At 42.2% G+C, this 26576-nt stretch overlaps 1 protein-coding gene across 2 annotated transcripts in view; it reads left to right on the top strand.

Annotated features, from left to right (window-relative positions):
* The first annotated feature begins 1174 nt into the window (after positions 1-1174).
* The window catches only part of NECAB3 (N-terminal EF-hand calcium binding protein 3), an 88363-nt gene continuing 62961 nt past the window's right edge, over positions 1175-26576 (top strand). For both annotated transcript variants that reach the window (XR_014549196.1, XM_083619058.1), the window contains exon 1: positions 1175-1482. Coding sequence is in view for 1 of the 2 variants with exons in the window: in XM_083619058.1 (XP_083475184.1) it covers positions 1366-1482 (117 nt within the window). In the remaining variant the exon portion in view is untranslated. The remainder of the gene's footprint in view (positions 1483-26576) is intronic.

The following is a 26576-nucleotide window of genomic DNA, read 5'->3' as shown; positions in this document are numbered from 1 at the left end:
GCTTATCAAAGTGCGTTTATGCTCAAGATCTGAACCTGAGCAAGTTGCTGTTTGCAGTCTTGACTCAGCAGTCTACTTCTACATAAAGTACTACCCTGTCTCCAGCCCACAGCACATGGGAGTTATGGCACATAGGTGAACTAGGTGGCTACCTTGGGTGACAACATTTTAGGGGCCTCAAATGTCAAGGTTGAGAATTGTGGTAGGTGGGAAAATGATTTCCTAATGACTCTCTCAGCATTTGTTTGCTCTCCCTCCCAGAGAAAAAGACTAGCACCTTTGAGTCTTGAGGCTTATGCTTTACTCAGAAGTAAAGCCCACTGTGTTCATGGCAAAGATGCTTTCCCTTTTCCAAAAAAAAAGGTGCTTTGGTTGCAGCCTCACAGGCTCCTGATCCAAGCTTTTTACAGCTTCTGTGAAGCAGGATCAGCTAACTAGAGTGGTTGCGTTGTGAAGCCTGTGGAACTCAGTGAGACTTGCTTATAGGTGCTTAGGTGAATGCAGCCAGTGGTTGCAGCCTGGCTGGCCCAGCAGTTTTGGGGGGGGAGAGCCATCTCTGCAGGAAGGGATATCATTCCTCATGCCAGCTCTGTCACACTGGACCAGCTCCAGTTCCTCTCCCTTTGCTTCATTGTTCTAGGGAGGGAAAGTTGTGTGCCACTGCCAGTCAGTGTAGGCAATACTGAGTTAGATGAACTAAAGATCTGACCCAGTAGAAGACACCTTCCTATGTAACTAACTGCTTGGGGACTTGTTATTCTAACAGCCTCCTAGGCCTTCCTTCTGACATTCTTTCCAAATGCTCAGAGCTGTCAATGCACACCCCCCCACACACACTTTATTATTCTTCCCTACCCAGTTCCTTCAGCAGTTCTTTTCTGACTCCTTTCCTGCACATCAGTCAATCAATCAATCAATCAATCCTCTTCAGACTGACTGGTGTGACCCAGCGCACCGCCAGGAATCAAGGATCTGCACTCACTCCTGCTTACAGAAGTGCAGCCTGCAATCCTCGAAGTCAGTCCTCCTCTCTGAAGAGGAATCTCTTGCTGACTTTGCCGCTCTGAGGTGATGACGAGAGTCTAATAACAAATCCTGCCACTCAAAGGCCCTGACCAATCGCTGCAGCCAAGGGGAGGGCATTGAGACAGATACACCTACACTGAATGTTGCCGAGTGGCTGGCAAGAGCATCTCTCAGTGCACAGTAGTTGCTGCTTCCAACAACTGCAGAGCAGGCTTGTTCGCTGACAGTCACTGATACCAGGGCATTCAGCGTGCCAAGCAATCCGGGAAGGCTAGGGTAACTGAGGGACCAGCCTCCCAGCATCTGTGAAAGAAGAACCCAGCAATCTTCAGCGAGAAGATGATGGCATGTACAGAGATGCTGACAATGTGCTTGCTCTCTGCCAAGCACGCGTACAGCCCTGAAGCCAAAGACAGCCTGCAGAACTATGGCAAGGGACTAGCAATCTTCCACGATGTAAGTAGCTGCATGGCACATGTTTTCCCTATGTTGTAAATGGAGAGTGGTTTGAAGAGAAGTACTATGAATGTTTGATTTACCCGTTGCTTCACCTCCCGTTTCAAGCTTTCTGGATTTCATAATTTCCTGCTCCCACCTCCCCTTGGTATGCTCAGAGGTCTGGTTTGAAAAACTTGCCAAGTCCCAAGGAGCAAGGCAAATACAAAGCCCTCGAGTTTCTGCGCTGAAAGCCTTCATGCTACACTTTTGCAGAGAAATGTGTATGTGTGTGTCTTGGAGAGCCAGGGATGAAGTAGAGAGAAAATTGTTTCATGGTATGATTTCAAAACAAGATTAGAAAGAGTTGGGCTCTTGTCCCACCTCTGCAAAGGTATCCCATGATCTCTGGCAAATTGTGGTGGATCAGTAAGTTACCCAACTCTAGCATGGGAATAAGAGTGCACTGCATGCAGACCAGTTCTTGCAGTAACATTTCTGCTCCATTCACTTCTCAGCCCTCTTCCCATCCTCAAGCTAATTTGTATGTATTTCTTCCTGCTGGAATTGTGAGCTTAGTTTTCAAGCTTGCCAAAATTGAAATTTCACCTGTGCACCCTTAATCTCGCCAATAAATTATACGGAAGATGTAAAAAGGGAAGGATCTTATTCAGGCCATGAAGTAACCTGGTGCAGTTTATACTTAAGAAATTAGCAGTTGAAAATTAACAAAATATCCAAGTGAATGAATGTTTTGCACATTGAGCAAAGGGTCCACTGTCGAAAGAGGAAGAGACTGCACAATGGCAAGGAAGAAAAGGAGTGTGAGATTTCTGCCTAGAGAAATTGTGGAATAGTTTCCAGAGCACCATTAGTCTGTTGCAGCAAAATGAAGGGAGAGTCTTGCAGCATGTTAATAATAATAATAATAATAATAATAATAATAATAATAATAATAATAATAATAATTCATTATTTATACCCATCTGGCTGAGTTTCCCCAGCCACTCTGGGTGGCTCCCAATCGAGTGTTAAAAACAATACAGCATTAAATATTAAAAACTTCACTAAACAGGGTTTAAATACAAACTTTCCTATTTTTTAATAAACATTTAAACAGCTTTTTTTAAAAAAAGTCTTTAATATAAAACATTTCAATTTTTGTAAATATATATATAAAGAACCAGAATTGTAACTCCATTTTTAAAAAAGGAACTCTTCATTGGTTTTTCCTATATTAATAAAAAGAGGCAAGGGAAGGGTGGCTGTTAAGGCAGTAAGGCCAGATCCTAAGTTTTGCTATGCTGGTGAATAAGTGTGCAAGACGGAATGTACTGACTGCTGCATCCAAACGCCACTAACAATGTTTATTTTGGCATAAGGTTTTGTGGACTAGAGTCCACTTCAACCTAATAGTATTGCCTTAATGAAGAACAAGTAAATTCATGGAAAATGGAGCCCTGATCTCCCTGTGCTCACACTGTGATCAGTGGCATTTTGTGTATGGGGGGGAGGGTATTGTTGGTCTGGGGACACTCTAAATGGAACAAATAATATCTTACCTGATCAATGTGCAAAGTATGAAGGAGAGTTAATGCAATGCAACTTCAAGTCTGTGAAAAGCAAGGTGTATTTTCAAGTTTGCTCATTCCTGGAAGTTGCTGTCAAAAGACAGCTCATGCTGCCTCCGGAGTTCCCATCTCAGCTGCTACACTTTTCCAGCAAATTGATCGCCTGCAGAAGCAGCTGATGATAGGGTTACCTCCAACTCAGTCCTATTCAGAGTAGACCAATTGAAATTAATTGACCTAAATTAATCACGCCCATTAATTTCAATGGGTTTGATTCACGTGGGATACAATCCAAGGAATGCATCAAGGTTTAACTGGGGTTAAGCATCCAAAAAGAAGAAATGCGCAAACTTGGGGGTGGGGACAAAATATGTCAGTGCTTTCGATTAAATTTGTCTATACCAATCTATATGTATGGATACAAATTTAGAAATGATTGCTATAATTTAAATGGAATTTCACCATAGTGGGGAAGACTGTGACTGTGTGCCTGCTCAGTTTCCCGTCCGGGTGCTAGGCGTTGGTGGGCAACTTCAAGGCCCCTTCCGCTCTTCCCATCTTGTAGTTTTTTAATCTTTAAAGCAGTCTTGGATCAGACAGCCCTCCAAACAGAGGATTGTGTCTCTGTAAAGTCAGATCCCTGGATGGTATAGCTCTAACAAAGGCCTCTTCCTCTGGGTTGCTGTAATCTTTGTTTTTAACTTTTTATGCTTTTGTTGTATTGTTTTATCTTGTTTTTACTGTTACACACCGCTTTGACAGATTTTTGTGATATGGCGGTACATAAATATTTTTATAAATAAAATGTAATGGAAATTGTATGACTCTTTGAAAATGTTCAGTGCACTATGTTTGTTTGATACCATTGATATGATTAATTTATTTATAGCATTTGCATACCACCTTTCAGCAAAAAAAACAACACCCACCACCTGAAGTAATTCATAATAAATGTAAAAGAAATTTTAAATTTAAAAGAAACGTAAGCCCAAGCAACTGAAAACTACTGATAAGTAATAGCAAGACAGTTCTGAAAGCATGCACTTCAAAACAGTGGCCTATGAGATACCAAAATGCATGAGTTTGGAAGCCTGGATCAGTGGTTCCCAATTAGCAACGTACCATGGACTTTCAAAAAACAAAGCAATGGTCCCCTTACTTTTGGAAAAAAATTGATATCTCTATGGTACTTTTGTTATGTTAATGGTGGCACAAACAGACCCCCTGGGTGGGTTCCGCAGACCCCCTGGGTTCCGCGGACCACCAATTGGGAACCACTGGCCTAGATGATATTAATATACACACTTAGGGGTGGGTTGGTTTGTTTTTATGTGAGGGGTGGGAAGCTGAAGTCTCCATCACCTAGACTTGGAAAAACCTTTTCCCAAAGAAAAGGAAGGAATTTTATTTGTTTGATGCACTTTCTCTTTAACAATGTAGCCTGGCTATTGTGTTTTTCCATAGGTGGTTCTGACTGGCTCGTCTGAAACTAAGTGTCCTTCTGAAATGCAATCAAAAATAGATTATTTCGTTATCAATCATCAGCAATAACAGATAGGGAGGGCCTTGGGCATGTTGTATCTGCAGGAAATTATGACTGGAAAATGTTCTAGCTACTAGCCTGCGAGTTTTAAGATAACAACAAAATGAGACAGAAATGGCGGGCTTAAAATGAATTATAAAGTGCCTCTGTTTCCCTGCAGTTATATTTAAAACAGCGACTGGCAGATGGGGAATATTTGAAAACATTTGCTTTCCAAATTTATCACTGGTCTGCAGGGATTACCCAGCCATGATTGCACACACTGCATGTCTCATAAGCTTAAGAACTGGAGATGGTTCTAGATGACGACTGGAGGGCTGCGGTTTTCTGCACGCTTCTCTTGAGAGGACATCCCATTGAACGCAAAGGGATTTTCTTTCAAGCCAATGTGCACAAGGTTTCATAAGAACTGACTGATCCAGACAGCTCAGAGCATCTATTAACACTTCCTCCACTCGTGGGCACAGAGAAGAAGGCTTCTGATTTAAAGGAGTTTAAGCATTCGAAACGGTCTTTTGTGTTTGATCCTCTATTCCTACAATGCAATACAGACACTAGCTAAAAGCCCTGTAGCTTCCTGTGCAAAAGCAAAGCTTATAAAAATTTAAGCAGTCAAATATTTCAGCCTAGTTGTGTCAGTGCTGTAATGAAGCACAAATCTTATTCTACAATAGATTGCCTTTTGGAAATGCGTAGAGCTCATTATTATTACATGTCTACTCAGAAGTAAGTCCAAGTTCAGTGCAGCTTACTCCCAGGTAAGAGGGTATAGGATTCACAGCCTTAAATATAGTTGAATTAACAAATCAAGTGCCAATTGCTGCAAAGATGCGATCATAAGCATGTTGCCATGTAAACAATTGTTTGCCCCAGGGAAAATTGCTTTTTTCATAGACGCTGGATTGGTATACTCAGCATAAGCGAAAAGAGAGGATGAAATCATCCAGTAATTAACCATTTTACTTATGACAATGGCCATAAATCTTAGGAGTGTCTGTTGGAAATGACGTAGATATTTGCTCGACTCGAAGAATAATAATTCAAAGTAGGTCCAGAATTAGCACTGAAATATGGTGCATTAAAATGTGGAGAAATATAGTTCTAAGTGGGTGTTTTTAAAGAAAAGAATGGGTAACAATTTATTATTTTTAATTGTTATTATTTATTAATTTATATGCTACTTGATTCTGTCTTATTGGGATTTTTCTTTTTAAAGGGAGGTTCCTAAATAGTTTTATTTTCATAGTTCTGCAAACCTTCTGCTTCTCCATAGCCTATGAACTCTTATTTCCCGGTGACTCCGTTTCGGCTGCAATTCCATGGGCAATCATTAGCAGAGTTTCCTAGTGGAGCAAGTGATGTCTTCTCATGACATCAGGTGAAAGTGATGGAAGCTAAACCATTTTGTGATAACTTCACTATGATAAAAAGTAACACGGGGACAAGACTCCAGCAAGCCTTCAGCAGTATGGCCATACAGTTGCAACTTTCCGATTGAGCCTGAAGAGACCAGATACAATTTTTGACAGCTGAGCAGGGGAAGCCTTGCTTTGTTGCACCACTTTCTTTGTTTTCTCGTAATCTGGGGAACCGGGTTCGCGTCTCCGCTCCTCCACACGCAGCTGCTGGGTGACCTTGGGCCAGTCACACTTCTTTGAAGTCTCTCAGCCCCACTCACCTCACAGAGTGTTTGTTGTGGGGGAGGAAGGGAAAGGAGATTGTTAGCCGCTTAGTGACTCCTCACGGGGAATGAAAGGCAGGATATCAAGTCCAAACACTTCTTCTTCTTTCTTTATTGGTATGGCATTGTGTGCCAGTGGTATTGTGGGTATGGGTGGTAAATGTCACCATATGTGATTTTTTTTCCTGGCAACAATGCAAATATGGTGCATTAAAATGTGGAGAAATATAGTTCTAAGTGGGTGTTTTTAAAGAAAAGAATGGGTAACAATTTATTATTTTTAATTGTTTTATTATTATTAATATATTTTATTTCATTATTTCATTACTACTACTACTACTACTACTACTACTACTACTACTACCTCATTTACTGCGACATCTCCTTCTATGTAACTTTTAATGGAGCAGCTGTGCCAGCTGGGAGGTCAAGAGGGATGGCCATGCTTTGAGTTTAAAAACACTAGTCCCTGGGACTGGTACCATACAAAAGGGTAGCTGTGCCTCCTACTTTGCGCCATGCCTCCCAGCTTGAGGTGTTTGGGCATTCAATGGTGTGCTGTCCCTCCTGGTTCTAGCGTGCAACATCATTTTTATCTGCAGAGAAGAATAATCTGCACACAGGGTAAGGTGGCTGTTTGCACTTAAGCAAAAAAAAAGATAAACTGCATCACCAAAAAGAGGAGAAAATGTCATTTGCAGGTGCTAATGTATATGTATACATGCAAATTACTATAATTTAAATAAAAATTAGGACACGGGTGGCGCTGTGGGTAAAACCTCAGCGCCCTAGGACTTGCCGATCGCATGGTCGGCGGTTCGAATCCCCGCAGCGAGGTGCGCTCCCGTCATTTGGTCCCAGCGCCTGCCAACCTAGCAGTTCGAAAGCACCCCCGGGTGCAAGTAGATAAATAGGTACCGCTCTGGCGGGAAGGTAAACGGCGTTTACCTCCAAGCTCCTCCTTAGAGCCCTTCATCTTTTAACAAGACTTGGACCAAACAGCCCTTCAAATAGAAAACGGTCTTCTGTAAATATAGGACAGCTGCCCACCCCCATATGGTTGCTGAAGGGATATAGGCCACTGGATTATCCTGGGTAAAATGGGATGGCCAGTCCGGATTGCAGTGCATGCTGCAGAGCTTTGGCATTCCCAGCGTGGGTGAGATATGGGGTGGGAGAAGGGAAGATTTGACAGGAAGAGTTAATACTCAGAGCCATTAGATTGCACCACAGCTCATCAGCTTGGTTCAGACATAGTTAATGAAGCTTGTACAATGAAAGCACTCTACTTTGTAGCAATTAATCAGTCTACAGAATTATCTTGCTAATTAGTGCCGAACATCTTGGATTTTGGCTAACTTCCCTGCCATAATGCAAATTATACTTGCTATTTGAGGAGTTAAGGCATTCTAGGAAAGTAAAGCCACCATTTTGGACTGTGTGTGTGTGTGTGTGTGTGAGAGAGAGAGAGAGAGAGAGAGAGTATGTATGTTCTGTATGGGTATATGACACATTTGCACACGTGTGCACATATGTTTGACAAGGCAGAAATGAAGATGTTGATGTGTAAAGAGCACTGTAAGTGTGACAGAAATGAGAATGTTTATTGTATAGTTCCTTTGCAAGGCTCAACACACATACCCAACAATGCATGGAAATAAGTCAGATCTCCAAGTTTAATACTACAGCCAAGGGACTAACACAAAGTCAGGCCTGCTTCTTCTTTCATAGTTTAGATGCTAACATATTTGCATATACCCTGGCCTATTTGAATGATGCAAATTATTGCTGCATTGCAGGGGGATGGACTAGATGGCTTTCAGGGTACCTTTATAGAATTTATGATTATATATATTTATGAAATTTATGAAATTGTTGTTAGAACACTGTATAACCAGGGGACTAAGAGGTGTCTATCTGTGTGCGATTTTGGGTTTTTTTTGGTATTATTATCTGTTGCTTGCAAGCTGCCATGGTAAATCATTTGACTGAAAAGCAGGGTCTAAAATTCCAAAAGAAACAAACAAAAGAGAGATCACCACTTATGGTGTGTAAGCACAAAACAGGTAATGTGAGGAATGGATGCACATGAATGAAACTGACACACTGGAAGACCAGGGACAATAAGATTGCATTAGTCAATCAGGGCATTTACCAGAGTTTTATCTGAGGGGACAAAGAGGAAGCCTGTATTTTTGTAATAGAGAGCAATATGATTTGATAATGGACAAAGGGGGGAGGGTACAAAGGAGGGGAGGAAAGTCAAAGAGAAAGCCATGACTTTCTGTGTGATCAGTAGTGTTGATGGTCTTGTTGTCAATGGATAAGAAGACAGGAATGTGATCTAGATGGTTGTAGAGCATGGGGAAAATCTTGTCCAAAGCAGCAAATAGGTGAGAAAATTGAGAATTTGCAGTACCTTACTCTTCTTAACAGAACTTGACACTAGATCACACCGCTGTTCACTCTTTTAACTAGGACACCATCTAAAATTAATCTACAGCTTTGGTAATATAAAGACTACCAAGTTTCTCATTATTTCCTCCCACTGCCTCACGATGGATCTGTGTGTTCCTCTTAGTCCTGGAGAAAGATCTGAGTAACTGCTACATTTTATTTTGGGGGAAAAACTAAGAAATGTGGGGAATAGCCGTTATTGTTTCTTTGCTCCAGAAATCCTAGGTGCAAAGTTAAATACTTTTTGCACCTAGCTGGGTCTTATCTAAATCTGTCTGACACATCAAATGCTGTATCAAGTCGGTTACAAACTCTAGACTATCAGGTGTCAGTGCCATGCCTGTCTCATCCCACCTGTACTCTACTTCTGATTGAAAAAATAATAATGATTTTATTGTAGGGTCCAAGGGGTAAACTGAAAGTAGCTGCTAATGAAATGTTAAAACAATAGATTTGGCTCAACAGGGTGCAGATGACAGCTTGGTCCATCATCTCTTAGCTCTTTTTATCATTTACTGAGCTAAGAAAAATTGCCAGCTCATAATCCTGAGGAGCCTGTTTCTTTAAGAGCTGCCTAAAAGAGAGAGAGAGAGAGACAATCTCATCAGGTATGGGTTCTTTCATCATTGCACTTCTCCATGGGGTTGTGGGGCAACACACTGCAAATTTCTCTCTTCTATGCAATAGTTAAAGGTGCAAGAGCTCATTCAAGGTTGCAGCCAACAATCCTAGGGGCAGGTGATGAAATATACTGAGTGACTCACTTTTAAGATAATGTACCTTGGACTTTTTCCTTAGTGGTTGCTACCTTCCTGATCCTACTTGACCTTGCCACTTCCATGGTAACTTCCTCTGCACTTTCCCGTAATTGTGGACAAGATGCTCCTTATGCCCAGAAGCATCTGCCTGTCATCCCTTGATGCATCTGTGCTGCTTTGTAGAGAACATTATATATAGCAAACAAAAACAGCCTTATTGCTGGCAGCAGGTGTTACTACTAAGCAGCAGGAAGGTTTAGAAGAGGTAGCAGGGTTGCCAGGGGACAAAGGCAGAGGTGTCTGTATTATTTAAACCTGATCTACATTGTGCTTGTAGCTCCACCATTATCGGAGTGTAAAATGCATCCTGGTCTTCTTTGTGCCAGTTTTGCAATCTAGGTGGGTCAGAATGGAATGCCAGACTGAATATGGCTCAGAGCCCATATTTTGGAGGAGGATTCCCCCCCCCCCGCCCCCAGACAGGTGAAATTTCTGCCATCATGGTACAATGTCAGGAAAAACCAGACCTGTCAAAGGTCCTCCCTTCTTCGTAGCTGTTAAAGTATCCTGGTAAATAGTCTACAGAAGTTACTAGGCCGCAAAACATAAAATAAAAATAAAATCACTAGCTTGCTGGAAGCTACATACCAGAGGAAGGATGGAGGACATTATTCCTCCTCTAGCAGCCCAATTGGTATCTACTGTGGTAAGAATTTACCTCTATACCACAGGTCCTTGCCCAGGTGAGGAAATAAACTAATAATAATAATAATAATAATAATAATAATAATAATAATAATATTGGGCGGCTTCCAGCAAAATATTTTAAAAAATAATTCATCAAATATTAAAAGCTTCACTAAACAGGGCTGCCTTCAGATGTCAGCTAGTTGTTTATTTCCTTGACATCTGCTGGGAGGGCGTTCCACAGGGCAGGCACCACTACCGAGAAGGCCCTCTGCTTGGTTACCTGTAACCTCACTTCTCGCAGGGCGGGAACCACCAGAAGGCCCTTGGAGCTGAACCTCAGTGTCCATGCTGAACGATGGAGGTGGAGACGCTCCTACAGGTATACTGGGCCGACGCTATTTAGGGCTTTAAAGGTCAGCACCAACACTTTGAATTGTGCTCGGAAACGTACTGGGAGCCAATGTAGGTCTTTAAGTACCAGTTTAAAATAAGCACGAAACCAAGCGAATAGCAAGCAAAGTGTCCTGTAGGGACCCTGTTTATCCTGCATGTAGAGGAAGGATGGAGTGCTCTGCCCTTTCTCTCCTAGCCCATTTAGTCACATACAGTATTCAGAGGCAGTTCCTGGGAGTTACATATGGGCAGAGCTCTCAGGGCTCGCTTGTGTGCTTCCCACAAACATCTGGCTGGCTGTATGAGAACAGGATGGTGGACTAATGGGCCATTAGCTTTATCTAGCAGGGTCTTAGGATCTTGTGCATGCAATTCTTCCACATGCACCCTACCCACCCCTGCCGCGATTTCTGGAGAAGTGAGGAGATCTGGTCACTGCTGCTGCTTCTCCACACTTCTCCAGAGCTGACCCTGGAAAGCGAGGCTTTGGTGGTGGTGTCCTGGGATGGCACCTTCTCATTTTGCCCCAGGCTGCAAAATGGAACAGGTCTCCCCACCCCCCTACCTGTTACTGTTTTCACAGCCTCGCAATGCTATGCTCTCCCAAGGATTTGCCCAAACTCTCAAGTCAGCCATGAACTTATCGCACAGCCTTTGGCCTCAAAGCTTCCACCCACTCTTTCTGCAATATGGGGTGGATAATAACACTGGCCTATTTTGCAGGGGTGTCAAAAGGGTTACGGAGACAATATATGGTGAGCACTTTGAGCACCTAGGAAAAAAACATTCTGTGAATGCTAAATGCCATTGTAAATGTGTTCTGCTGTTTTTGTTTTGTTTTGTTTTAACGTATTTTTTTTATTAAACATTTCTCAGTTTACAAAAATATGTGCAATGTCTCTTTTTTCAAGTTACATTTTCCACAGATCAGTTTCGTTTGTTGAGACATTAGTGTTACATTAGGAAGAAAAGGGGGAAAGAGATGGAGGGGGCCATGGTGGGTGGATGGGGAGTCGGGTGGCGATGTTTCTATTTTACTTAACGTATGTGTGGGTTTTTGTGTCAGTGTCACTTGTGCAAGTTCTCTTTACTATTCGCTTGCGTTCCTTTGATGGTGAGAGAGGTTTGGGTTGGCTTCTGCTCTTTTTGTTAACAAGAAAGCTGAATGTCTTTCTTTTATGCAACAAAATAGTTTCCAAACAGCTAGCATAATGCCATTAAAAACCTAATGCCAAAGAAATAAACAAACCCTGGGTTTCCCATGCATATCTAAGATGCTGTTGGATTTTGAAATTCTGCCACCTCATTAACCTAGCATGGTGTGAATGAGCCCTTGGGAATATCTGTCCCAATGTGCTCAGCATGAATCCTTTTCTTTCTGCCTTACTGTGTTCACTCTGCTCAGGGTGATTTTGTTAGTACACCCAGCTTCTGCGCCATAGAGGCAAAGAGAACAAATGTGCAGGTGTAAAGCTCTGTCTTTATCGAATTGCCGTTCTGATCATTGCTACATTTTAAGGTCAGCCTTTTTCGATGGCCCCAGTGTTTGCTTTGTAGTTCTAAGAAACCTGCGCTTTTACAAGAAAAATGTGAAAGGTGCCAACAGATGGAATATTTCTGCTGCTGTCATTGAATGCTTTCAGGGTTTTCTTTTTTAAAAAAACAGTGTTCGGTACATTTGAGCTAAAAAGACTCAAAATGATAATGCAAAGCAGGAGCTTGCAGCAACAGAGTATGGAATGAAGGTAAAATTATGGAATTTTAGAGTTAGAAGGGATGCCAAGGGTCATCTATTCCAACCCCATGCAATGCAGGAATGGTCTTCCCCATCCGATTTGAAACCATACCGGACCCTGCTTAGCTTTGCAAATGTGCTGGCAGTTTTATGTGAAGGGCTGCTCTGTAGAAGGTGAGAAAGCAAATGGGGGCAGGAGAAAGGTTTCTGTATAAAGAGCTCTAATGTGCACGATGTGCGATTATGCTATGCAGGCAGAGAAATTGCACAGAATGCAGCATCCTAAAAAATATCAACTTTCCACCCGCAAAAGGATTAGAAAGTTCTGGACAATGCCTAGCTCATCAATAGCTAGTTATATGGTATAAATATATTAATTGATACAGGTCTCATAATTCAGTTTCTCTTAGAGTATTATTTACATTACGGTACATTCATTTGCTTCTTTTATCATAGAATGAGCATAGTCTTGCCTCTAAGGTTACAGTGACTCCTCCCAGCCTAGAAATGTGGCTTTGGTTTAATCCAGTGCCAGTCCTACTCAGAGAAAACCTATTGAAAATAATGAACATGACTAACTTGGGTCCATTAATTTTACTGGGGCTACACAGAGTAAAACTTAGTTGGATACCACCCACTGCTTCTCTGGATGTGTTTGACTTTCATTTAGATATCACATTAGCTTGGGAAATAAAAACTTAGCCAGGTGATAGAAAAGCTGGGCAGCTTTGCTTAAAACAAGCCAAATGTCAACCCTATATGATATCTGGCTTTGGAAAATATTCCCATTTCTGCTCAGCCAGAAACTCATTAGGGTAATAGCATATTGTAGGCCAAATTCTTAAAAGGGATTCTCAAATTACTAGGTGTTCTGCAGCTTGTGTCCAAGATAATTTATGACACCTGGAAAATATGCACGCAGAAACTGTAGATCCATAAGGTGTTTTGTAGAAAGAAAAATGAGATCCAGGTGCCTTGTGCCTTTCCCCGTGTATTTATGTGCACGTTTGTTTATTTTAGCAAGACCTACTTCCAACAACGTCCCTCCTTCAGAGTTCAAAGATGGCAAAGTGAGTGCCAGGGTCATGAGGATAAATCACAGCGGCATTCCAAAAATAATGCTGGGGTGGGATGGAACTCTTGCCCCATTCCACCCCCACCCCCCAATGCACATTCATTGAACTTTTAAAAAAAACACTTTGAAAAGGGCTTGTGATGAGGATTTAATTTAAAAACAATTAAATAAAGATGTGCATCTTTTCCGTTTTTAAAAGTACGTGAATGGATGATATCCACATATGCAGTTTTTATCTTTTATACTGCAAGCCTCTGCTGTGCTGTGTCTCACACTCATAGGCCTTTTCTGTATGGTGTTGTCCCAGGGCACAGCTTAAAGATTTTCTCTTGCTGTTAACTTGGCAAACTGAGCCTAGGAACAGAGAGTCATGCTGGGTTCTCACTGACTCATCCACCATTATCTGTACCAATAATTCTGTCTTTTGAACAACTGCACTGATGATGAAGGGAGCTGAATAGAATCCAGCTCATCATCCCTGAGACGCGTTGGCTTCTTAGGAAGGGAAATAGCAGGAGGGAGCATGAGATGAGAATATTTGACCCAACTTAGACTGGGAAGCAGCACTTTTCAAATCATTTCCAAGGGCATTTTGGCAGTGCCTGCTTTCTTAACCGGTATGCAAGTGAATGAACACTGTCAGAATGGAAATTCTAGGTCTTAGGGACAAATACAAAAAGCAGTAGGAGGGCAAAGGGTTAATCACCTCTTCCCCCTGTTCCTTCTCAGCTCGAAATAGCCCCCTCCCGCAGCTGCTTTTCTTCACCTTGTCAGTATATTGCTACTTGTGTGAGGGGGCTATTTTGACTAGAGAAGCGAGGGATGGACAACCCTTTTCCCTCCTCCTGTTTTTGTGCTTGAAATTGTCCCCATTCCAGAAGCACTGTTTGCTTGGAAATCCTGCAAGGGGGATTTGAATCCCGAAAAACAGCTTTTGGGTCAACTTGGAGCAGAAATCACAACCTGAAAAAGAGACAATGCATGTACTTTGGTAAACCAAGAAAATCTTTAATAAAAACTATTTTTTTAAAAAAATATGGAGCAGATATCTAGCAGGTAGCAGAAAGATTAAGCACCCCTTGCTACTCCTATGTTCAAAACAGCCCCCTTCCATAGCTGTGTTTGAAGGCACTGAACATCATTAAACAATTTTCTGTGTGAAATGAATTTGCCTCTTCTATTAGTAAAATAAAAGTTGTCAGCATTTTAATATGAATTTCTCCAAAAAATACATTTGTGTGTGTGTGCAACATTGCCTTAATGTACACATTTTTGCAAGCAATTTCTCCTAATATATTGCACTTTTGCATTTTCACTACTATGTCTTTTTATGCACACTTTTAACATTCACATTTTGACACATTATTTGACTGACAAGATGTGGCACAAAATATACAGAAGCGAAAAAATTGAAGGATAACTATGTTTCAGTCAGCATATTATTTTTGGGAAGTGCAGATTAGGTAGGCTTACTCCAAAATATGAACCAGACTGAATTCCCACCCCCAGCCCACCCCCAACCTGGTGATCGAACAGGAGTAGTCCAATGTTTTGATTGGCTGGCCCAGCAAACAGAAAAGCTAATTTTCAGGAAATACATTTAGCAACTTGTTGCTTTTTTAAAAGAAGCTACTGCAAAATCTTGGCTCTTATCATCACACGGAAAGCTAATACAGTATATTGCAACTATGTGCAAATATTTAATTGTGTAGCCAGGGGGCTAACATTGGCTGCTGTAGAGAGAGGATTGCGGCTGTCATTCAGTTGTCCATTCTTAGGCATCAAGATAGTACTAATTGAGATTGCTATTATTAGCATTCTTCGTTCTAAGGAATCTAGATAAGATAGGATGGCAGGTTATCATTTCACACGTCGAAATTTATGCTTGCATTAACTCAAGCCATGACAGCTTCCTTCTTGTTGAACTTTTCTTTTTCTCCTTGTGTCACCCAGTCTAACACAACTGGAAATTAGTCAGAGGGGAAATGGTAAAAAATGAGAGGCAAATGAGAAGGGGAACTTTTCCCCAATAGTCTGATACATGCAGTCCTCCAAACACTTGGCACAGAATCAGATAATGTGTCTTTTCCAAAATTTGACAACGCTACAGTCCACCACGACTTCTACCACTCACAGTGGTGCACAGTGCATCTCTATTTATGAGGTTGAGCAAGTAACTACATTCATCCACTAGGTGTTGATGGTTTGAATGGCACTGGGGAGCTTTGAGACTAAGGCTGGATCTAGACACATCAAAAAACTGTTTCAGTTAAACACATTATAAACTTTATTATGGGAAATAACGTAGACGAAAGACAGGTGCCATCTGGTGTCACAGTGTTATAACATATATACAGTCAAACCTCAGTTCCCGAATGCCTCTGTTTTGGAACGTTTCGGCTCCCGAACGCCAAAACCCCGGAAGTAACTGTTGTGGTTTTCAAACAATTTTCAGAAGCCAAACATGCTATGCGACTTCCATTTTGAGTTTCCCTATTGCACTGATGCTTCCGCTTTCAGTTTCTGGTTGTCGAACGTTTCAGAAGTCGAGCTGTCTTCCGGAACGGATTACGTTTGATTTCCGAGGTTTGACTGTACAACGCTTTTTCTTTACAAATGTTGTTGTTTAGTCGTTTAGTCGTGTCCGACTCTTAGTGACCCCATGGACCAGAGCACGCCAGGCACTCCTGTCTTCCACTGCCTCCCGCAGTTTTGTCAAACTTATGCTGGTAGCTTCGAGAACACTGTCCAGCCATCTCGTCTTCTGTCGTCCCCTTCTCCTTGTGCCCTCCATCTTTCCCAACATCAGGGTCTTCTCCAGGGAGTCTTCTCTTCTCATGAGGTGGCCAAAGTACTGGAGCCTCAGCTTCAGGATCTGTCCTTCCAGTGAGCACTCAGGGCTGATTTCCTTAAGAATGAATAGGTTTGATCTTCTTGCAGTCCATGGGACTCTCAAGAGTCTCCTCCAGCACCATAATTCAAAAGCATCGATTCTTCGACGATCAGTTTTCTTTATGGTCCAGCTCTCACTTCCATACATGTAGCCGAGTCCTAAATCTGCAATTCATTTAGCCAAGCAGGATGGGAGAAGTGGCAGAGCAGAGTCTTTACTGGGCAATGTTTCCTGCTTCACAGCCCCTGAACCACCAAAGAGTCTGTCCTAGCTTGACAGATGGTGCTTCCTCAAGAATTTACAGCGCAAGTAGGTCAGAGGGCCTTTTCCTACAAGTTGCTCAGGCTCTTAGCACAGCAACCTTGACTAGTAGCCTTGCTATTTCAAGGATTGTGAATCAAAAGGAAGAGCAGCTGTCAGGCCAATTCATATTTAATAAGAGGATGCGTGCTGCGAATATAAAGGACAAGTGGGAGTTTGTAAGAAAATGCCATCTCTCTGCCATGTACAGCTGTAAGTGCTTCCTTTTTTGTGTATATGTGTTGCTCTTGGACACTTCAGCCTAGCCAGACAGTGTACAATAGACAGGGGTTTTATATTAGCAAATGAGGGATAATACATCCCACCTGTGGTCTGCAACCTCCCTGTACCCACACAGGGGATATGAAATGCCAACACACTGCAAGATACTATTATTGCCCTGCCAACAGCTGCTCTTGCAGAAAAACAACTGATGAGCAGTAATTGTACACAGGAAGAAAACAAATTCAGTGCATGAAACACTCCCTTTCTTGCATTCATTATTACATATTTGGCTACCTGCAAAGGAAGTTGAATCACCATTCAGGTAATGAACTTTTGTGCTAGGAAACACATTTGTAAAGAGTTATTTGAGAGATTGAAGAGAATTGCACTAAAGTCTGGGTCACTTTTGAGCTTGTGAAAGTTCCAGAGTCAAGGGAAAGCAAATCCTCATTGGACAACGGTCCTCTTAAAAGCATTCACAGAAGCTGCAGTCCTATGCACACTTACTAGGAAGGAAGGCTGAGATCCTAACCATCATTAACTGGCCGTAAGCCCTATTAAATAGGACTTCAGAGTATGCATGATTAAGATTGCACTGTTAAGTTCTATTGAACTCAGTAGCGGCTTATTTCTGGGTAAGCATTCATCTGATTGCACTGCAAAGGCATACTATCCATGTTATGTAACAAATTGTTTTCAGCTGGCCAGCAAATAACCCTGGGAATTCTAGTTTGGTAAAATACTGAGAATTCATATTTAGAGATTCCTCTCCCTCCAACCTCTACAACTGAACTAACATTCACAGGCTTTCATTAGATGAAATTAACTTCATAGTTAAAGACCAGTTTTTAAGTCTGTAGTGAAGATATGCTTTGCAGAAGATATTCTGTGAATACTTTAAAAAATATAAAAAATTCAATGACTATAGTGAGAAGCAAAATGCAAGACCCCCCCCCTCTGGGGATAGAAGTTTATAACTACCAGAAATAGGGTTGCCATATTCCGAAGAGCAAAAAAGAGGACATATATGTAGGTGGGCCGGAGCGGGGGGGAGAGAAAACTAGTCGTAACAGTGTGTGTGCAGTAAAAGACAAAAGGTGTATTGAAATATTTAATAATGGTAATTAAAAATGAAAATGACATACCCGCCAACGTTATGTGAGAAAAATTCAGGGCGCACACATACCCCATCCCACATCTCAGTCATTCGCCCCCTCCCTGCTGCTGACCCCTTCATCACCTGCCTGCTTGCCCCCTCTTCCCTCCCCTCTCTTACCTTTGCAGTCTTTGGCCTTCTGCTTAAGAGATGATGCTTCTCCAGACGACATGAGGCTGAGCGGCCATTCGTTTTTTTTTTTTTATAATATTTTTATTTTTTCCATATAAACACAACATACATAAACATACAAAGACAAAAACAGAACAAAAAACATGTATCATTTCATATCCTAATTTCTTATACCTTTCTTCCCCGACTTCCTCATGCCTCCCTTTTCTGTATTCCAAATTCTTATCGATTGTTCAGCAAATCTTCCCTTATTTTAATTTAAATTTAGACTAGTCTTCCTTATTCTCCTTGTCTTAACCATAGCTAATAGTAACCATTTACTTTCCAGTCCAGCATCATTCTAACTTTCATTAATTTTGTAATATTTCTTTAAATAGTCTTTAAATTTTTTCCACTCTTCTTGCGCTGCTTCTCTTCCCTGGTTTCGGATTCTGCTCGTCATTTCTGCCAAACCCATGTAGTCTATCACCTTCATCTGCCATTCTTCCAGTGTGGGTAGCTCTTGCGTCTTCCAGTACTTCGCAATGAGTATTCTAGCTGCTGTTGTAGCATACATAAAGAAAGTTATATCCGTCTTTAACACCCCTTGGCCGACAATACCCAAGAGAAAGGCCTCTGGTTTCTTGGGGAAAGTATATTTAAATACCTTTTTAAGTTCATTATAGATCATTTCCCAGAATACCTTAATCTTCGGGCAAGTCCACCAAAGATGAAAAAATGTACCTTCATTTTCTTTACATTTCCAACATTTATTGTCAGGCAAATGGTAAATCTTTGCAAGCTTGACTGGGGTTATGTACCACCTATATATCATTTTCATAATGTTTTCTCTTAAGGCATTACATGCCGTAAATTTCATCCCGGTGGTCCACAACTTTTCCCAATCAGCAAACAAAATATTATGACCAATGTCCTGAGCCCATTTAATCATGGCCGATTTAACCGTTTCATCTTGTGTATTCCATTTCAGCAGCAAATTGTACATTTTTGACAAATTCTTAGTACTGGGTTCTAACAGTTCTGTCTCCAATTTTGATTTTTCCACCTGGAAGCCAATTTTACTGTCCAGTTTAAACGCTTCATTTATTTGGTGATAGTGCAACCAGTCTCTCACCTTCCCTTTTAATTTCTCAAAACTCTGCAATCTCAGTTTGTCCCCTTCCTTTTCCAAAATTTCCCAGTATCTTGGAGGCTGAGCGGCCATTCGAAGGCCACGCCAGGCCTGGCGGCCGCTGGACACAATCCAAAACCTAACACAGCCCCTGGAAAGCCACTCCAGGCCTTGTGGTCGCTGGAGACAACACAAGGCCTAGCGCAGCCCCCTGCCAGCTGCCCAAAATACAGAGGGATGAAGAAGGGGAAGGGGTGTCATGGCTGAACTGGCATGGGGTCTGCTGGATCCTGAGCCATTCTTACTGCCATTGTGTGAAGTCATTGGACCTGATTCAAGCCTGATAGCTGTGCCAGTGATTAAACCCAGATGGGGCCCAGTCACTTTGCCTCCCTCACCTTCTGCCATGGATGCCCTGCAGATGCCACAGTGGCCCCGCCACTCCACAAAGCCCTGGTGGCAGTGGGAGGAGGTTAGGATCGTGTCCTAATAGTGCAATCTCATGCATAGCTACTCAGACATAACTTCTGTTGATTTCAGAGGGGTTTACTGTCAAGAAGTAGGCATAGGATTGCAGCCTAAATGAGTGAATGGCAGTTATAGTGACTCCCAAGGTGGTTTGGTTTGGTTTAGTTTTGTTTGCTTGTTTGTTTTAAACCCATTTCCTATTAGAACAATGTAAGTCTTAAATCTAGAAACCGACGGGGAAAGTTCTAACCAAACAGCACTAACAGAAGGGCAATTGAAGCACAATGTCGGAGAAAGCTATACGACAATGAAACAGCAAAAATAAATTGCTGAATCTAATGATGGCGCTAAGAAAATTGTAGACTTGTATCGTCCACTAATTTATTTAAAAGATTTGTAACCTGTCTTTCAGTATTTCTATTCCCAGGCTGGCTCACATTTTAGCACAACTGCAAATAGTTGAAACTAATTTGAAACAAATTAAAACTGCAAAAGCAATAAAAAAGTAGGATAGCAGCAGGATAAAAGCAATTTCAACAGTCCTGGGAAAATTAAAAAAGGTATTTACTTTGTGCCCCAAAGGCAACTGAGCTGGCGGCAAGCAAGCTTCCTTGGGAGGGAGGGGGCAGGTATTTCAGAGGTGGGTTCTGCACAACCTTATTTCTTCTTTGGCGATCACTCATAGCTGAGTAAGCTTGTCTTCCATTAACACGATCTTAACAGTGAGTCCATAAGAGACTGTGGAGGCCAATTCTGGATCCACACGACCTTCCACATTGGGGACATAGGCTTCTGGGCAGGAGTTGATCATGGTGAGGGTTTGCCAAACTGCCTTCCTCTTAGCTCATTTCTCCCTTTCATCCTGAGTTCAAGCATCTTCAAAGTCCATGACACCTTTGGTAAAGGCTGTTCTCCAACTGGAGCTCTTGCAGGCCAGTGTTTCCCAATTGTAAGTGTTTATCCTACTTTTTTTAGATTTGCCTTGAGAGAGTCTTTAAACCTCTTTTGCTGACCACCAGCATTATGCTTTCCATGTTTAAGTTCGGAATAGAGTATTTGCTTTGGAATACGATAATCAGGCATCCGAACAACATGACCAGTCCAATGAAGTTGATGTTGAAGAATCATTGCTTCGACACTGGTGATCTTTGCTTCTTCCAATACACTGGCATTAGTTTGCCTGTCTTCCCAAGTGATATGTAGAATTTTTCAGAGAAGCCGTTGATGGAATATTTCGAGGAGTTGGAGATGGTGTTTATAAGTGGTCCATGTTTCACAAGCGTACAGTAAGGTTGGTAGTACAATAGCTTCGTAAACAAGCATTTTGGTTTCCCTTGAATGTCCCGGTCCTCTCCTTAAACACTCTACACTTCAATCAGGAGAAAGCTGTACTCGCAGAGCTCAGGTGATGCTGGATTTCAGCATCAATGTTGGCCCTTGTGGAAAGATAATTGCCCAGGTAGGAGAAGTGATTCACACTTTCCAACGTTACACCATTGAATTAAATTTGTGGTGCTGCAGAGGGGTTGTTTTGTGCTTGTTGGATGTTGGGCAATAGGCCAAGCTTTTCATAAGCTTCTGTGAAGATATTTAGGATGGTTTGGAGGTCATCCTCTGAGTGTGCACACACTACGTTGTCATCAGCATACTGAAGCTCTATGACGGAAGTTATGATAACTTCACTCTTTGCTTTCAGCCTACTCAGATGAAAGAGCTTTCCATCTGTTCAATATATGATATCTAATTCAGTGGGGAGTTTCCCTTTGACAATGTGTAGGATCATGGCAATGAAAATAATGAATAGAGTTGGGGCGACAACACAACCCTGTTTAACACCTGATCCCACTGTGAATGGTTCACTTTGGGAGCCATTGTTATCTGCGATTGTTGCTGTCATAGTATCATGGAGGAGCTGCATTTATTTGGTCAGCCGATTTTCAGAAGGACAGTCCACAGGGCATAGCTGTCAACTTTTCCCTTTTCTTGCAAGGAATCCTATTCGGAATAAGGGAATTTCCCTTTAAAAAGGGGGAAACGTTGACAGCTACGGGTTAAGGAGATGCTGGCAATGTTCTTTCCAGCGCAATGCAATAGCTTCTTTATCTTTGGCATCACTCAGTGATATCTACCTTTGTCCACTTGTGGATGTCATGATGGGGCTAACAGGACTCACTTGACCACCTGATTGCAGTCATGCCATAATACCCCTCTTGAAGCATTCTTCTTTGGAGTTAATGCATTGCTGCTGCTTACTGGGATTGGGAGGGGAAGGAGGAAGGCGGTGGCAAGGTTAGTGCAAATGCACTAGTGGAGCCAATCCAATGCTCCCACCATTTGCTACACAATGATCTGACCACCACCTTGTCCTCTCCCTCTGCCTCCCATTAAGCAATAACATGGCTGATTGGAGGTCATGTGAGCACTGCCACACACCAATAAAAGTGTTTCCAGCTACAAATCTCTGCTTAAAAAAAAAAAGTGTATGATCCAGGATGGGCTTTGTTAATAGTTCAGTGGCTGCACTACCTAATGAATTTAAGAGTTTTTAAATCACAGGTGCTTTAAGTGAGCAGATATATGCAACAATGAGCAGACCACGACTAAAAGCATAACAGAGCAGGGAAAGAATTAAACTAAAAGGGGGAGGGGAGACTTTGATACACCAAAAAACTGTAACTGAAGAATCCCCAACCAATCCATACCTCATTAAAACCTCAGAAACTGCAGAAACTGCAGTGACCCACTTATTAGCACCCCCTCCTTGCTAAGCGCGTCTTAGTAGCTGATGTCCCACGAAGTTCTTTGCGTGGTTCTTCACAAAAGGAGAAAGGGAGCTTTGAAAAGATCAAACATGGGGACAGGGCGGCTGTGTGCTGTGTTCCTGTGCCCATTCGCTTACCCCCTGTTTCCCGACCATATTTCTCAACATTAAAGCTACACTTTTGATTCACCTCAGGCTCAGGATGTTCATATCGCTTTCAGTAATGAACAGTTGTTGCCTCTCTGAGCAATTTCCTGAAACTTTGTGTTTCTCATTTAAACACCAACACACAAACGGCTGCAAAATGCACTACTTGGTAATGGAATGTGCTGAGTAATAATTACTGGTGAGAAACCAATCTTGCAGATATCCAGAGATCAGCAGATCTGGGGCTTTGTTGAGCAGTGGAGAAGAAATGAATCATGAGAAAGAAAGGGCTTGGTGGAAAGGAGTTTGTAGGAAGCAGGGGAACAGAAGGAGACACCTTTCAGTGGGCTGCTACTAGCCTCTGCTTGTAGAGTTGTTATTTGTTCATAATGTTGCTTCTGAGCTTGGCCAGCCCAAGGTATTTTGCTGCCTGAGCCAGAGAAGAAAATGCCCCCCCCCAACAAGATGCATGGTATCGAAGGCCAGATAAACTTATGTCAGCAACTGAGCCAGAAAATTCCACAAGCGCATCTCCTTTTCCCTGGCTGAAACATTTAATAATAATAAATTAAACAATTAAAAGTTTGCTGCCGCTTCCTGACGCTCAAATTCAGCTGCCTGAAGCAGTCACCTCACCCTGCCTAATGGCAAGGCCAGCTCTGACCATGTGCATGCATGCGCACACACCACCCCGCACTTCACAGTTCCTATAATTGAACTGCAATCTACCACCCACCCTCGCTTGTCAGTTGGGCACCAAAAGGTACATGCCTCCCTCTTACACTTGCCACGTACCCTCTAACACTTCCCAAATGAAAATGTGACCTGCGTGTCACTCTGCTATTCTCGTACCAAGGAATGATGTGGAAGCTCCACACACACTTCACATCGCATATGATTAAAACGGTCCATCTGCTCTTTGCTGTATAAATTTTCTCAGCAGTAACCTGACCTATGTGCTCTCTCTTTTTTAATAGTTTTTTTTTTCCTTTTGTATAAAGAGATGCTGCTGGGGCTGGGTGGGAGGGATGTCATTGTCATAGGAACGGTGGAAGCTGCCTTATATTGAGTGAGACCATTGGTCTATTTAGCCCAGTATTCTTGACCCTGATTGGCAGTGGCTCTGCCAGGGGTTCAGAGAGGACACTCTCCCAGCCTTACCTGGTGAAACAGAGGATTGGTTACTGAGGATTGCAAATCAGGGTTTCTACCACTCACTGGGGTGTGCACTACATGTTATGTTAATATTGATTAATGTTCATAGCAGTGTATGTGTATTAGAGTCAAGGTACATCTTCCTCAGCCTTTGCCCCCAAATGCAAGAGATTTAACTTGTATAAGTTAGGGAAAGATGGCTGGGTACCATGTAGAATGGTAGATATAGTAACCCACACTAACCAAACTTGGGCATCCACTCTCAAAAAGGGGGGAAAGGATAGTGACTCTACTAGGCACACCCCAACTATCATACATCCCCACAGGGAAATTTCAATCCTGCACACATAGAGCATGTAAGTCCAGGCACTTGTATATTCCTTAGATCTTGAGAGCAAATCATTAAGAAATAAACACTCAAGGAAGCAAACCCACTGAGAAATTCATTTTGCATGGGGAATGTTTTCTTCTAAAACTTAGAAAGATCCCTAGTGGATAAAAAAGTTTCCTTATTTAGATGCAAAACTCTCTTAAATCTGGCTAATGGACTCTTTGAGAATGCAGATTGATATTTTTGTGCTAAGATAGCATTGCTGGTTGTCTCCCCCAGGAAGCCATTACCTAACACTGGCAAGATGAGAACAGATTTATTTTCCTGCAGCAGCTTCAAAGGTTGTGCTGAGTTGTTCCTTGGACTGGAAAAGTCTTTAACTCCGAATTAAATAAACCAATCAGAAGGCATTTGAAATGGGGCGCTTCATGAGTGTCAAGATCCTAACAAAAGTTCGAGCATAGGAAACAAAAGCATTTTGAGGATAAAACCACTTGCATCCACCACAATTTAGATTCTGTAGTTTTGGCAGTCAGTCTGCAAAGGTGTCCTAAAGCACTGCCTGGTCCTGTGATGATGGATGAACTTCAGGTGATAGGGCCCAAGAATGTGGACAAAGTGTTTGGAAGGGTTAATTTGACTGCTTGTAAGCTTGTCCACTCTGGATCTTTTCCTTCTAGCAGGGAGGGAATAACTGGCTAATATGTCAACTATGACTCTATCTGAATGGGGATAGCCTTACTATTCTTGTAAGGGATGGAGGCTAGATTTGATCCAGTTCACACTTAAAGCTGAACTTACCTACTTTGCACTTTCTAATAAACTATATGAATTGGGGGGAAACAGCCATCCTCTGAAATTCACACTTTTCTGAACTTTACAATGCAGTTCTCTAGCCAAATAATGTGAACAAAAATGCATATCCTACAGTAAAGTGTGTCTAAGAATGCTTATACTCCTAAAAAATAACATATTAATTCCATACGCAAATGTATATATTAGGAGAAATTTGCAATAGAATGCTGGTGAATTTCCAGGAAGACTTAAGGATACATATATCACAAACTAATGTAGAAATGTAGAGAAGTCAAGATTGGAAAGATGAGAAACTAAGAGCAACTGAAATTGACAGATTTGACTCTGGTAACCTCCTGTCTGGATTACTAAAGCATGTTGTATGTGGGGCTGCTTTTGCAGATAGCCCAGAAACATCGTTTAGTGCAGAGTATAGTGGTAAGAGTTCCAGCTGCAACTGGGCGTTACAAACATATTACACCAATACTAAAACCTTCACTGCCTCTTGATCAGTTAAACGTTATGGTTCTAACCTATAAAGCTCATGGCTTGGGACCTTGCTACAGGGCCGTCTTACCCATAGGCACTAGGGGTGGGGGGCACCCGGGCGCTGGGCTCTCAGGGGCGCCACGCCGAGAGTTCGGGGCCCGAGAGTTGAGTCCATGGCAAGCTTTTCTGCCCTCCTGTGAGCCTGGGACTGGGCAACCGGGGGGGGGGGTGCCGGGTGGATCTTTGCACCCCAGCGCCGCATATGCTTAAGACAGCCCTGCCTTGCTACACCTGGGATTGCCTCCCATTTCCACATAATGCAACTCTTTTGTTGCATCAAGGTCTTGCCTTGCACATCCCCACATGTAAATGGAGTTGTGAAACTGATACTGTTTTTTTTAAGAGCAATAAAGAAATAAAAATAATAAATGAAGGGAAGAGAAGACCATTTATCTGGTGATCTGCTACAGAACACCCCCACAGCAGCTCTTGTGAGTCATCCCTGAACAGCCATGACTCTGTAGGCTACAAGTCCATCAGTGCAGCAAACTGAGTCTCTTGAATGCACACCAGTGAAAAAGCAACTTGGAAGCTTTGTCCATTATAATACTGCAGTGTCTGTGTCAGCTTTTTACAAATGAGCATGATACATTACTATCTTTTCAGTGCGACTGAAGAAAGCCAAGTGTGTCCTGATTATATCAGTCCATACCAGCAAGTGGAGAGATAAGGGTAGTATGGTCCATCCGCTTTGAAGATGTGAGAGTGAGGGAGGAGAGCCAGCCACCAAATTATTTTTAAATTCCTGCTTCTAATGATTCACATTCTTCTGACAGTCACAAAAGAGATCATTATAGATTGCAGCATGTATCACGCACGAAATGTAGAACTGGATTCTTCCATGACCCTCATTTCCCCAGAAAATTGGCTTCCTGTATTGAATGCTTTTATCATTTTAAAAACAATTTCATGAAGATACTTCTGGCAACTGGGACAAATTCAAATATTAGTATGACCTCGCAAGTGGGGAATGAGAGCAGCTAATGAGAGGGAGCTTGTCTCAGCAGGATAGATTTATATGAGGTGCTGTAGAAGAGTGGATTTTAATTTACTGTCTCAGTAGCAGCCTATGCTGGTGGTCTGGGTCTTCCTACCGTCTCCCCCAGCAGAAAGTGAAACATCAGATGTGAAGTTGTGATGAAGAGGCATGGAAAGAAGAATTTGGGAAGACTCCAGAGATTCTCCCACC

This window comes from Podarcis filfolensis (assembly GCF_964270895.1).
Source record: "Podarcis filfolensis genome assembly, chromosome: 6".
NCBI classification, from domain to species: Eukaryota; Metazoa; Chordata; class Lepidosauria; order Squamata; family Lacertidae; genus Podarcis; species Podarcis filfolensis.
Note: the sequence above shows the minus strand (reverse complement) of the source record. Positions and strands in the feature narration are given on the sequence as shown.